Below are 14,779 nucleotides of genomic sequence, written 5' to 3'. Positions count from 1 at the left end.
GAAAGTAGAAAAACAGAAAACCAAAACAAGAAAAAAACTGAAAGAAACAAAGTAAAAGTAAAACAGGAAAGAACAGGCGCAGGGGCAGATCACAGTAGATTCATCCAAGATGTCACTAGGAGGTTGGCGCGGTCAAGAGCTCGAGCCGCATCAGGGGCCTTTAGGTTGAAGATAAAGTGATTTCTTTCATTCCATGCAACCCACCAGATTGCCGCCAAAGAAGTTAGACCTTCCGATCTGTTTTGTGCGTCGTTAGTGTTGGAGATAGTGGTCCAAAGATCTCGTGCATCGCAAGGTTCCGTTGCATTTACCTCCGGGAGTTTCGCGACAGAGAGGAGAAGATATCGGATGAACACACAATGGCTGAAGAGGTGGTCACAGCTTTCTGTAGAAATTATATTGATGAGTCCAAACACATATAATTTAATTGTATAAAATACATACAACTAGTCAAATAACATATACCACAAGTCCAGCAAAGCTTATTTTTAAAACAATGAATGAAACGAGTAGAATACTATCTTTTTCTCAAAAAAAAAACATATATCTTAAGTCCAAACGCACATGCACCTACTATAATATAGGTAAAACACAAATATACATTAAATCCAAAACATTATAATGAAGAAAAAAGTATCAAGTATTCCAGTTTTTTCTCTTTACCACTTTTTGACGGCCTGGTATGTTACCGAGATTGGATCCGGTTCCAGGTCTGAGTCCCGAGATTAAACTATTTCAGAATCTGCCCAATGAAGGACCAAGTCTAGGTTGGATCCGAACAGGTTATAGGTATAAAGTTTTCGGACCTTTATTTGAAATGAGTAAGTTTTTTTATTCATATACTATCTATTTTTAATCGGATCCGGATAGGGTCCAATCCAAAATTTCGGATATTTTGGACATATGTAATTTTACAATTAGAAGTTGAGCCTATGCAGTACAATTTTATGCTGCGAAAGAGACTGAACAAGGCAGGACAAAGCGCGTGGCATTGTCTCTCTAATTAATAACACGTAGTTAATTCCCTACTCATTCATTGTAGGAATGTAGGCTTCGTTTATATTATTTTATAAAAGTATACAAATGACGAGGTGTGAATCACAAAAAAAGAAAAAAAAAAAAAAAAAAAAAAAAAAAAAAAAAAAAAAAAAAAAAGAAAAAGAAAAAGAAGGATTTGTGCCATCCAGAACTTGGAGATCCACATTAATTGTTTCTCGCATTAATTATTAATCTCTAGATCTTGCTAAACTATTTAACCCTTTGTGTCAATTTAGAGACTAATCTACGACCCCTCATTTAATTTTTCTTTTAATTGTTGGTGACCAAATTAATTGAATGTTTAGACAGTTTGAACAAAATGCAGAACTTATTTGAACAATTAATAGACCATTTTAATTCGACCATCCAGTCTTTTAAACTTTTGAATTTTACTATTGAATCTTTCAATTTATTCAATTTGAATTAGTCAACTGCGTTTCGATTTCAAATTTTGAATGTGTTATTTATCTTTATAGTTTGTATAATTCATATAATCAACGGTGCCTTTTATGAGAGTTGTTAACTGTTGTCTCAAATAATAAATTGTCAATATTATTATTATCAAGATTGGGGATATGATGGCAGTTTATTGATGTCTTAAGGAAAATAAACAAAGTTAATAGATGGTAAACAAATATAAATATAAAGAACAATAGAGAAATTAATAAAAAAATAATAATTCAATAATATTTTTGATAAAAAAGTATAATATCTGTTAAATATAAAAATATTTAAATATCATTTTTTAATAGCTTAAAGTTTTAAAGTATAACGATTATTTCACTTGGTATCAGAACATGAGGTTCTGAGTTCAAGTCACGCTAGAGTACTCCTAGTATATTAATTTTCTCCTATTTAATTCGAGCCCATGTTTTGAAAAGTCTCGAGTTCAAATGTGAGGAAAAGTGTTAAATATAAAAATATTTAAATATCGTTCTCTAACAGTTTAAGCTTAGCATATTAATTTTCTTCCATTTAATTCAAGTCCACGTCTTTGGAAAGTCTCGAGTCTAGACGTCTCTAATAGCGTAAGCTTTTAGAGTACAGTATGTCATGGACAAAATATTTTCCGCTGATTTCTCGTCGATAGTGGCCCAATCTTCGAAGGAGCGTTCTATCGGAGGTTTTGCTAGAACGTTCTAGAAGTTTCTACGCGAATCTCAAGACTGATGGTGCAGATGCCGAAGGGTTAAAAGTCCCTTAGAGTTTCTAGGTGGGTAATAAATATAGTCTCTTGGAAACTTGCAGCATCCCTCTTTGCCTTGTAGTTATGCGCTACTTGACACCTTTTTATTTGTAGTCTGGATGGCGAGTAGCCTATATAAAGATGTAACCTCCATCATTCTCCTTAATAAACCAGTTATACTCTCAACTTTTATCAATACACAATATTTTTCAAACTCTTTTTCTCTCTTTTGTACTTGGTCTTAGGGCAAGTAGATCCTGACCTAACAAATAGAAAGATAGACTTGCTCACTTCGAGAAATAAGACAAGTGCCGCACGGGTCAGATAAGCGGTTTCGCTTTAGTTCATGACAGGTAGCATAGTAGGATGTAGTTAATATAGTAGTGTGAACGGTTGGAATTCTAAGCATTAATTGCTCGAATATTGAGCTCCTCACTAACCCAATTCGGAGCAAAGACATAAATGTGTGACGAATCATCTTCTCATGAGATCTTATCCACTTGCCTCTAACGTACAAAAGTAGTACATCTCTATCTTCAAAAACCCGAGTCAACGTATTAACGTGCATGCTCCTTTTTATAGTTCGGGATCCCTAATCTGTCCAATTGAAAAAAAAAAATAATAATAAGATTGTACAGAAAATTATAGATTATTTTAAGTTAACTTTCTAATTTTTTAAAATTTTAATTTTGCTATTCAATCTTTCAATTTATTTGGTTTGAGTCCGTCAACCGCACATTGACTTAAAAATCTAAACGTGTTGTTTATCTTTACAGTTTAATTAGAATACTTTATGTAATTTTTGTAGCTATGAATTTATTAAAATAATTAGTTTAAAGTTTGAAGTACTTAACGTTGACAGACTAATTCAAATCTAACAAATTAAAAAATTAGTTAGCCGATTCAAAATGCTCTACAGTGTAAGTAAGTTATGTATCGTTTTTATCAAATTTTTATTTAGCACCACGTACGTTAGTTTGTAAAGTATTATAAAACTTATTTGGAAGTACAGTATTACTCCTATCTATCCTATCTAAATAATGTGGAACTCGTATCATTCATACTTATTGGCTCCATTCTCTTTAATTGCACAAGTTGTATGATTTTCTTTGTACGCATAATTGTGAGTACCTGTAGTTCTCTCTATAAATACCAGCACATCCGTAATGTGGTGATCGCTTCACCAACTTATATGCTCCATGGCTCTCCTACTACTATCCCTCTTATCCCTCTTCCTCTTCGCCGTCCCCGCCGTGCGCGCTGCTCCCCCGGAACCCGTGTACGACACCGACGGCCACCCGCTGCGCCGTGGCGAGTCGTACTACGTCCTGCCCGTCATCCGCGGCGGCGGCCTCACTCTCGCGCAGCGCCACCGCATGTGCCCGCTGTACGTGGCCCAAGAACCCCAAGAAGTCAAAATGGGCCTGCCGGTGACGTTTTCGCCTGTCGACAGCGCCGCCGCAGCCGACGACACTGTCCGTCTGTCGACGGACGTCAACGTGCGGTTCGACGTCGTGACAGTCTGCGTGCAGTCGACCGTCTGGCGGCTCGGGGACACGGAGGGGGGAGAAGGCCGGCAGCAGCGGCGGTTCGTGGCGACGGGCGGCGTGCAGGGGAGCCCGGGCCCGGATACCGTCAGCAATTGGTTCAAGATCGAGAAGTTTCTGGACAGAGGTTACAAGATCGAGTTTTGTCCGAGCGTCTGCAGGTTTTGCAAGGTCGTGTGTGGGGATGTGGGTGTGGTTAGCGAGGATGGGAAGAGGCTCCTGGGGCTAAGTGATGCGCCGTTCCCAGTTATGTTTAAGAACGTTAAGTCCAAAGCTTAATAATTAAGGGGATCGTGCATACAATATAAATAGTATGAATAAGTTCTTCCTAGCTATATATATAGTACTGTGATGAGAGTTTAAGAGATGTATAAGATGTACCGGATTTGGTATATGTAATCTTAATGTTGTGTTATGATCATATCATGTTTTAGGGCGGATCTTTGTAGTTTGCTTGGTAATTATAACATGGCCCGAAATAAAGTTTCGCAAAATAGATTGTTAATTAGTGCGTCTTTCAGCTTAGCTGAACTCAACAGCTCTGCAACTGTTGGTGGAAGTAATTTCGGTGAGGAAATAATTATTATGATGCATACTTGTTACTTGTTACAGTGAAGTGCTCCTAAACAAATACATTTTTTTAAAAAAAAACTTGTAGTGTCATTTTAAGTTTTCTGTTTATTTTAGATTCGACCGCCTGAGCATGTATAAATAATGAGAAAAGTTCATTTGTATGGACCATACAAATATAATTAACCATGGTGTGAAGCTTTATGTTCAACCATTCATTCCAACTCTAATTTGCGCAAAATAAATAGAAAAATAAATAAATAAATGATCAGCAACTCACGAAGGTCCCCAACTGGCTATTTTTATTTCTTTTTTTTTTTTTTCAGATTTTATAAAATAATAATATTTTTAGTTTTTTATTTAGAAAATAAAAACTGTGGAAATTTAGACATCACGGACATTGACACGGAATACGTACGACACGACTCGGACACTGCGACTCGGCAACTTTCAAAAAATTAGGACACAGATACGGTATAGACACCGCTAATAAAATATAATATTATTAATATAATAATATATTTTTATTATATATAAAATATTAATTTTGATAAAATATTATTATATTTCACATACGAATGAAAGTTAATAAAATTTTGATTAATAGTTCATATTTTTTTAAAAAAAATTCTCCACCTTACATAATTTATTTATATTGTCAAAAAAATTATATACATTAATTCATCATAAAGCTAAATATTTATCATCTTACATTATATATGTATAGAAAAAAAAAAAAGGGTATATACTTTTTTAATTGTATGCACTATGGATTAGCATTAAACGTGCATCTAAGAAATGTCCACATCGAACACGTGTTCGAAACGGCCACGCACGTGTCCGACAAAGACATGCAAAGCTTATAGAAGTGTCTGTGATTGTACATAGGAAAAAATTAGTGTTTCTTTACACATTTTTTGAGGAACCAAATACCCACTAAGTTTACAGAAATTAACATGAGATGGCTTTTCTATGAATCTAAATTAGAATCATCCTAACATTTAAAAGAAAATGCCCGTAGGCTACAAGAGCTTGATTAAAAGAGAAAAGTTTGGGAATGAACTCGAAAGCAACATCAATCAACATTACTAAATCAAAGAAAGGAAACAATTATAAAGAGCGGTCCCCAAAGCTAAACAAATAATAATAATAATAATAATAATAATAATAATCATCATCATCATCATCGGGGAAATTAAATAAAGATAATAGCCTTCCAACCTAAACACAAACTAAAGGTTAATTTGTTTGGTATCGAGGCCATCTAATATTAATTAGTAGACAAAATGGATAATTGTAACAAATGCAACATCACCTAACTCTGTAATAATTGGTCCACTCCTTCGCAAGTAATTAGTGCGTCTTTAGCCTTAGCTGAACATAGCAGTTCTGCAATTAATTGTTAATGGAAGTAATTTCTACGAGAAAATAATTATTATGGTTCATTTTATTCAAATATAACCGTTGTGCGAAGCTTTATGAGTTTAATTTCAACCATTCATTCCGATCTAATTTGCACAAAATAAATAAATAGAAAANATAATAATAATAATAATAATAATAATCATCATCATCATCATCGGGGAAATTAAATAAAGATAATAGCCTTCCAACCTAAACACAAATTAACTAAAGGTTAATTTGTTTGGTATCGAGGCCATCTAATATTAATTAGTAGACAAAATGGATTTGGGGAGTTATGTTTTCCTGTTTTCTAGTAGGATCGAAAAAAATATTTTGTAACTAATTTATAGTGATATAGAGAATGTGATGTTACGTATGAAAATAAATAAAATATTTTTTTATCGTACTTATTTTGTAACCAATTTATTATGATACAAAGAACACGATATTACAAATGAAAATAAATATAATATATTTTCATAATACTTTTGCGTCACCCATGCATATCGCAATCTTTCTGTGATCTCCAACGACACTTAAAATTAAAATCAAGCTCATAAATATTGAAGCACAACTACAAAGTTTATGTAAAAGCTAAAAGAAAAAGAAAAAAAGATGAAACTAGAGAAAAGTTAGGTAAAATTGTGTGAAAACATACCTGAACTATGGCTATTTGGAATTAACTATCTAGTCTTTCAAAATCTTAGTTTTTCTGGCCAATTTTTTAATTTGTTTGATTTGAATCGGTCAACGATATTTTAAATTTAAAATTTGAGTTAATTATTTATTTTAATGAATTTATAATTGTTAGAACCTCGATGTCACAGATACGGATATGAGACTTGGGACAACGACACAACTTGGAACGACAACTTCCACAAAATTAGGACATCGATATGAATACCGCTAATAAAATATAATATTATTAATATAATAATAAAGCTAGGCTACTATATTTTTGAAAGTACGGAGGTCTCCGTGCTTGTAATTATTTTCGAAGGTGAAACATCTGATTCGACGATCGATTCCGTTAGACATGATTTGCCATATTGGAACTATCTAAAAACCAAATTTTATTATTTTTCGATATTATTTTCGAAGTGATCAAAGGGTCTCAAAAATAATTATTTTAATGACCGATATGGCACGTTCGTAACTTTAACTGTATAGACATTTAGATAAAGTTTTAAAAGAAAATTTTACTTACCATTAATAGTAAGATTAATTTTTTTAATTTGAAATTTTAGTCTTTTATCACTGTTTCTTATGAAATTTTTATTTTTAGCCATTTATTTGAAACTACTTATTTATTAGGTAAACAAAGTCAAAAAATTATAAAATTTGGTTTCTAAATAATTCCAACACCGTAAATCATTGAAAAAAATTTACAAACAGAGGTCTTCATGTTTTCGAAAACACAAGAGGCATATTTTATAGTAAAATATGTTTATTAAATATAAAATGAACTAGACTACTATACTGTATAGCACTAAGTTATTAGTGCTATTTGGTTTTTGGTACTTAGATGAGGGGATGCATGGTTAGGATGATAATAATCCTTTAAGGGTGCGTTTGGTTCGAGTTATCCTGGCAGGATTACAGGCAATCCTGCCAGGATAACTATGTTTGGTTTATCCGCTATGTAATCTAGTCGTTAATGTAGCATTACAAATCGAATAGGATTACATCGAAAATATTAACGGAAGGGTGGTCGTGTATCTTGCATTACTGAAACCCGTTAATACTACATATTATGTAAAATGATAATTTTATCCTCCAACAACCCCAAATCTAATTAACATCATTATTTTCATCTCTCTCTCGCCTTACCCCTCTCTTTCGCACGCCGCTTTCTCTCGCTCTCTCTCTCTCTCTCGACGTGTCTCTCTCTCTCTCTCTCTCTCTTTCACTCTCTCGCACGAACACCTATCATTTTCTATTGCGTCGTCCTCCTAGGTAATCATCACGATCTCCTTCCCTCCATTCGTCATTTCCACAAAAAATAAGATTCAAATGACCACAACAAGGGCAATTTTGAAAAAACTATACTTTTATGTCAGGATTACTAAATTTTATAAACTGAACCAAACGTATTAATGCTATAAATACTGTAATCTAGTATTACATTACTGCATTAAACCAAACGCGCTAATGCAGCATCAGTAGTAATCTCACGCCGAAATCCAAAATACCTGGATATGTCGAGATACTTTATAATATTACATAACTCGAACCAAACGGGCCCTAAGGGTTAAGTGAGTGGTTGGTTTAATAGTATGATCTAATGGATGAAAATGATCAAGCGGGTAGATCTAATAGCGAAGAACTTGGTAGCACCAAGTGCTTGGTGCTATTGATAGCATAATAGCCAGACTCATATAAAATATTAATTTTTCTTAAATATTGTTATTTTCTCATATGAATGAAAGATAATAAAATTCATTCGATAGTTTATATATTTTAAGGAAAAAAAAAGTGCACCTTATATAATTATTTATATAGTCCAACAAGATTTGTAATGTATTAATATATCAAAAAGCCTAAATATTTATCATCTTTTATTATACAAACATTTCAAAAATAATATATATAGAGTCCAACTATGGTGCTTGTAAAAGCACCAAACACTTGGTGTTTGTAAATTTTTTACTGTTAAATCTACCCCTTTGATCATTTTCATCCGTTAGGTCATACTATTCAACCAACCATCTACTCAACCCTAGGAGTCTCACATCATCCCAACCGTACATCCCTCTATCAAATCATTTTTGATGATAGAGATCCTAAATTGATAATCGAAAATGTTGAAATTGATCTAGAGTATTTGAATTATTTAGAAACTAAATTTTATAAATTTTAAAAATTATTTACATAGTGATCAAAGAATTGCAAAATTGACATTTTTTTGACGGTCTATATGAGCCGTTTGCTTGTTTAACGGTGTAGAGTAATCCAAACCGGTTGATTTTTTGATAAAAAATTCTTTATACTATTTAGATAATGTTTAATAACTCTGATCGTAAATTGAGAAAGTCTAACCTCTGTTTTCAGAAAGTCATTTGTTTTTTACCATTCATTTTTCGACTCTTCGATGGACTTGATAATGATTTTTAAAAATTAAAAAAAATCCAGTTTCTAAATATTTCTAATAGTGTAGATCAATATCAACCGTATCGATTAGTAATTTGAAGTCTCAATCATCTAAAATGACTTGATAGGACAAAGGCTTCTATCCTCTTAAGAGAATAGTAGCCGGACTATATATATATAATGGGATGCACCGTCGATGCGAGTCGATGGTTCGTCCGTATTGGACACAATTACGATACAGATACATGCGCGTGCGACATGAACACGCAAGGCTTATAGCGACATCCGTGATATATAGTTAGATATATACTATATGAACCATACAATTAATCATACTTATATCGGTTTTTATATATTTAATGTATATCAGTCAATGTAGAATTTCTTATCAAGATGAATAAACTTCTGAAATAGAACGAATTATTTTAGTTTTGTTTGATTCTTCTGTGAAGAGAAAAAATATTAGGAACGTAAGATCAACCATTACTCTTGAGTCCAGCTCATATAAAGAGTGCACTAATGACTTACAAATTGAAACCTATGCAGTTAATTCAGCTCATATAAAGAGTGCACTAATGACTTACAAATTGAAACCTAATATTAACTGCATATTACTTCCCTTATTTACGCTGTGATTGGATCTTTACTGCTATCCATATATAGCATCATTACTTTTTTTTCTTCTTATTTAAGAAGTGATGAACGACTAAAATTCGAGCCTTATATTCTTCTGAAACTTCATGAGAACCCTTCGATCACTAGACAAATAATAACCAAAAATTATGAAATTTATTTTCTAAATATTTCAAATACTTTAGATCAAGTCTAACGGAGCCGATCGTCGATTCGAAAGTTTCAACATCGAAAACGACTTAAAGGCACGGGTCTCCGTGCTTCCAGAAGCATACTAACTTTATTTTATATATATATATATAATAAAAATAAAAATAATAATTAAATATTTATGACGATGTTACTGGTTCATCAATAATCATTGACCTAATAATATTTGCAGATCACCTCTCGGACCCGGTATTTTTAATTGAATAGTGATGTGCCACCAATACGGCAATAATATAACAATACTAGGGTGAATGATCTAGTAATAATTAAGATATCACATCATTGTCATATTAGTGACTCATCAATATCACGTCAACTAAATTAAATCATGAGATTTCAATCGTAACAAACTAAAAACTTAGAGTCAAAAATTATAATAAATTAGAATTTAAGAATCAAATATCATGTCTCAGTTGCGAATTAAAAATATAATATAGCCAAATAGAAAATGATAGAAAATCAACAATGTTCAAACTTTCCTAGCTGTCTAACGAAGGAAAAATTCTAGAATGCACCAGTTATATTAGTAACGTGGTGTTCCCAACCAATCAAATGGATTTTTTCGGATTAACCCGTCACACCATGATTATAAAAAAAAATATTTTTGTTATATTTTTCTTTTCTAAAAAAAAATATGAATGACTTGTTATTGCTATATATTGTAAGTGTGACGCGGTAGGCTTTATCCTGCGGAAGAGCAAGAACCATGCATGACCGGTCCGACCGTGACTCTGTTTATAAAAATAGGGTTGGTCTATGAGCTAAAATTTTACACTTAGTGTAGGCAAAAACAAAAAGGAATTCAAATTAATTATAGATTGTATATGCGCATATTTTATACATTTGGTGACAATTTTTTTTTACACCGTATGAAATTTTAATTTTGTTATATCGACTATTAAAAAATAGAGTTGGTTCATGCGATAAAATTTTACATTTGATGTGAAAAAAAATAAAAAGAAAAGATGTTGAGAGAAAAAATAAATAAAAAAAATGGGTGTAGGGTATGTGAGAAAGAGAGTGAGAGAGAGGGAGAAAAAGCCTATTTTTAATAATTAATATAATAAAATTAAAATTTTATCTGATCAGTATAATTATAATATATAAAAAATCCAAATAAAAAAAATTAATAGATTTGTACCTCTATAATAAAACTTCATAAATATTGTGTAAAAAAAATTATACGTCCAGTATACAAGACATTCTTACATATTCTTCAATTTGACTTTAATTTTAACATAAATAACATTTAGTTTTGAGCTCCCCTTGCTTGGAGCATTGGTGGGGCCCACCCACTCTCTCTACTCCACTCTCTCCTATTTCTTTTTCTTTTTCTTTTTCTTTTTTTTTGCCTGCACCACGTCTAATAAATTTTTAATAATTTATATGATAAAATTAAAATGTAACCTAATAACTGCAATCTATAAAAGTCTAAATAGAAAAATTACTGAATTTTTATTTTTATAATAAAATTTTATAAATACAATATAAAAATAGAGTTATCTATTTAGTTGATTCAGCCCACCCACTTTCTTCACTCCACTCTCTCTCCTATTACTTTTTCTTTTCTTCTTTTTTTTGCCTGCATCACGTCTAATAAATTTTTAATAATTTATATGATAAAATTAAAATCTAACCTAATAACTGCAACCTATAATATATAAAAGGTTTAAATAGAAAAATTACTGAATTTTTACTTTTATAATAAAATTTTATAAATACAATATAAAAATAGAGTTACATATCTAGTTGATTTATTTTTTATAAATAGAAAGTTTTTATGAATCTTTTATCTTTTGGTAGTGCGCTATTTTGTATTCTCTTACTGTTTTAATTAGGTAATACTTTATATAATTTTAATTTTATTTAATATTATAAAATTTTTAAAATGAATGTGCTTCGTATAAAATTAGTGTGAAATATTGTATTTGATTTGTGAGAATGTATTTTCTATTTCGTGTATTACTTTATAATTTTATATCTTCGTAAAATTATACGTATTTAAAAAAATAAATATTTTGAAAAATGATTAAAATCTTATCTCCCAGCGGCATCGCGCAAGTAGAAAACGCAAAGTACGCTTGACGCTACTCTAGCATAGAACGAACAATAGAATGTGCCCAGAATGCCTAATTTTGATGATTTGACGTTTTTTTGAGCCGAGAATGACCGACACCTAACCGGCGGCGGCCATGGAGCGTACGCACGCAAACGTCCCTGGCTCGGCGGGCGCTCAATCACGCCGCAGATGGCGGTGCGGATCGAGTCGAAAGGCCCGACCTTTGGAAGTCGATTTTTGACCACTTGGTGCCAACATATGTGGGGTCGATACGGCAGTGTTGTTATCCAATCGCGCGTTACATGTTAATAAAGGTTACATTGGAGAGCTTGGCATCTTGGCACGATCGATCTCTATATATCGACCTGGGTTTTCTCTATAAGTCGGTATAAGTTGGTTTGGATGGTGACATCAATCCCCCTCGGTTACTGGCACTTGTGAGAAACAAGTCAGCTAACTGTTCATGGGCAATAAAAGTGCTGTAATGTGGACACTCCTGCGTGGTAGGATGCATTTAAGGATTTTTTTTTATAAAATAACCCTTTAAAATTTTACAATTTGCGAAATAATTCTATCAAATTTATATTTGGCAAATTATTTTCTGAAACGCGGTGAATGATTCACCACATTCTGAAAATTTCTAAGGTCTTTTAAAGATAGTGAATGTAACACACTAAACTTTAGCAAATTGTAAGGTTCGAGTGTTTGATTAGTGTTCTGAGGTTTTCCAGATTTTCTGGAGGGTCGTTGATTGTGTTCCGACCCATTACTCACGTCTTGAGAAGCGAGGATGAATACTTAGCACCAAAACCTCCAAATTGTAGGTTTTGGGGTGCTGGTACCGGTACCAGAGAAGAGGTACCCGAACGGCGTAACGCACCCAAGAAGAGTGCACTCGGGTTTGAGCTCTGCGAGATAAAGTACCGGTACTGCATTGCCTAAGTACCGGTACTGGACCTAATACCGGTACTGCATCGCGCGGGTACCGTTACGCAGTGAGTTTTCTTCTTGTCTGACCGAGACTCGGGTTTGGCGAGCTCAGCTGCGGGGTACCGGTACTCTAGCCCGCGTACCGGTACGTAGTGCAGATGCAGACTGCACGTTGTTGGAAGGTCTTTTTGAGATTATTACATCTCTATTTAAACCCCCACAGTCCTTTGGAGAGCTCTTTTGAGCCCTAAACCGTGGAGAGCACAGGTAGAGCTCCTCTCACTTGATTTTCTCTCATTTCTTGAGATTTTTGCTTGGATTGATCTCCTTTTTCCTCTCCTCTTTGCTTCATGTTGGATTTCCACCATTGGAGAAGCCTTGGGTTGGAGAGTGGAGCTTTCTTGAGGATCAATCTTCAACCTTAGCTCATTCTAAGCTTGGATTGGAGCTTATTGAGAGGTTAGTAATCTTGATCTTCTCTTTAGATCATATTTTGTTGGATTTTTAGAGATGAAACCTAGTTTTGTGAAATTAGGGTTTCTTTTGGGGTTTTTGATTTGTAGCTTTTGGGACTTAATTGATAGGTGTAGAACTTTCATTTGGGTTGGTTTAGAAGGGCTCTAGCTTCCATTTGACATTTGAGAGGGTTTTCTACCATTTGATGTGAGTTTTGACCTAATGTTGGGTTGGTTAAAGATGAACACTTTGGGTGTTCGTTCGTTTCGTCTAACCCTCTTAGAATTTTGTTTATGGAGTTAGGAGACTTGTGGGCATCTTCGTTCGGGCAAACAAAAGGGTTGCAAGGAGTTCTTGGTGGGTTTGACCTCACCGAAATGGGTAAACTCCCCCTATGTTATATTTTTTGTTGTAAAATAAAAAATCATGCATATTCATACTAGATAGAGCATATGTGAATTTTAGAATGCATAAAATATATATGTCACATATCATGTGGTATGACCCCTATGTAGTAGAGAGGAAAATTGTATAGTAAATTGTATGTAAAATGGTATTCTCATAATATGTTATAAATCATGTTATATATAGTGAAATGACAACCTTTTACTTGTTTGAGAACAACGGACATATGCTAAACATAGAGATCATATGATGTCATAAAGTGGCATTGCACTTGGAATAGGTGTGGACATAGTGAATCATGATGTCATGAAGTGGTATTAGACTTAGTAAATGGTTAAGCCTTTACATTTGAACACAAAACTAGACTTTTGGGTTGCTAGTGTGTATACTACGTTTGAGATGATGACTATACTTGCTTGCCATTTATGCTTATTCGCACATACTTGTGAAGGTCGCTCCCTACAAGTCGGCACTCCGGAGTTGGCCTACGCGACATATATTCGCCCGTGCGGGATTGAGGGCCTACTGGGTTACCGTGGGACAGTCACATTCCTAGAGAAATGTTGGACTATCCCGGGCCATTAGGCTGCACAAGCCGGACTACACTTGTGTAGGTCCTAAATTGAAAATGAAAAATGATATAGAAACAACTAAGTGACATTTACTACTTGATAGTAGGTATTGGTTGGGCATATTATTACACTAGTTCGACTTAAAGACATATTGGTAAACCATACTTGGTGCATATTTATATTCATGATGGTCATGTTTAGAGCATACTAGTATATTCCTTGGATATACTCGATCATGATAGATTAGCGACTTTTCATGTTTAATATCATGCTAAACTTGAGGCATAGTAGCTTAGCCAAGTTAATTGTTAAAATTTTACATATATGTTGTTTATTATAGTTCTTTTTCTACTTTGCCTCTTTAACTTAGTGGAGTATTTCGCTGAGGACGGTCCTATCGGGTTGTAGCGGGTATCTCTCCGGTTATTAGGATTATGGGTTGGTGAGTTTGTTGAGGGGCGAAACCTACGGGTTAGCCAAGAGATTGGGTAAAGGAATTGTGATCCTTCATTCATCATGAGCATTATATCGAGCATCGCATTTTATATTGTTCAGGCATATTAGTTGTATTTGTTAGTTGGTTATTTTCTTTTCTCTATTCTATCATGCCTGATTAGACCTAGTGGGATAGTCGGCGTGATTGGTTGCCGAACCCACTGAAAACTTTGTTGTAGTTCTC

At 33.5% G+C, this 14,779-nt stretch overlaps 1 protein-coding gene across 1 annotated transcript; it reads left to right on the top strand.

Moving 5' to 3' along the window:
• LOC109708168 (kunitz trypsin inhibitor 2-like) lies at positions 3,418-4,249 on the top strand. The gene has a single exon (XM_020229794.1). It carries the CDS (start codon positions 3,424-3,426, stop codon positions 4,048-4,050), a length of 627 nt encoding a protein of 208 aa, XP_020085383.1. The 5' UTR covers positions 3,418-3,423; the 3' UTR covers positions 4,051-4,249.

The sequence above is a fragment of the Ananas comosus genome, linkage group 3 (assembly GCF_001540865.1).
Source record: "Ananas comosus cultivar F153 linkage group 3, ASM154086v1, whole genome shotgun sequence".
Classification (NCBI taxonomy): Eukaryota; Viridiplantae; Streptophyta; class Magnoliopsida; order Poales; family Bromeliaceae; genus Ananas; species Ananas comosus.
Note: the sequence above shows the minus strand (reverse complement) of the source record. Positions and strands in the feature narration are given on the sequence as shown.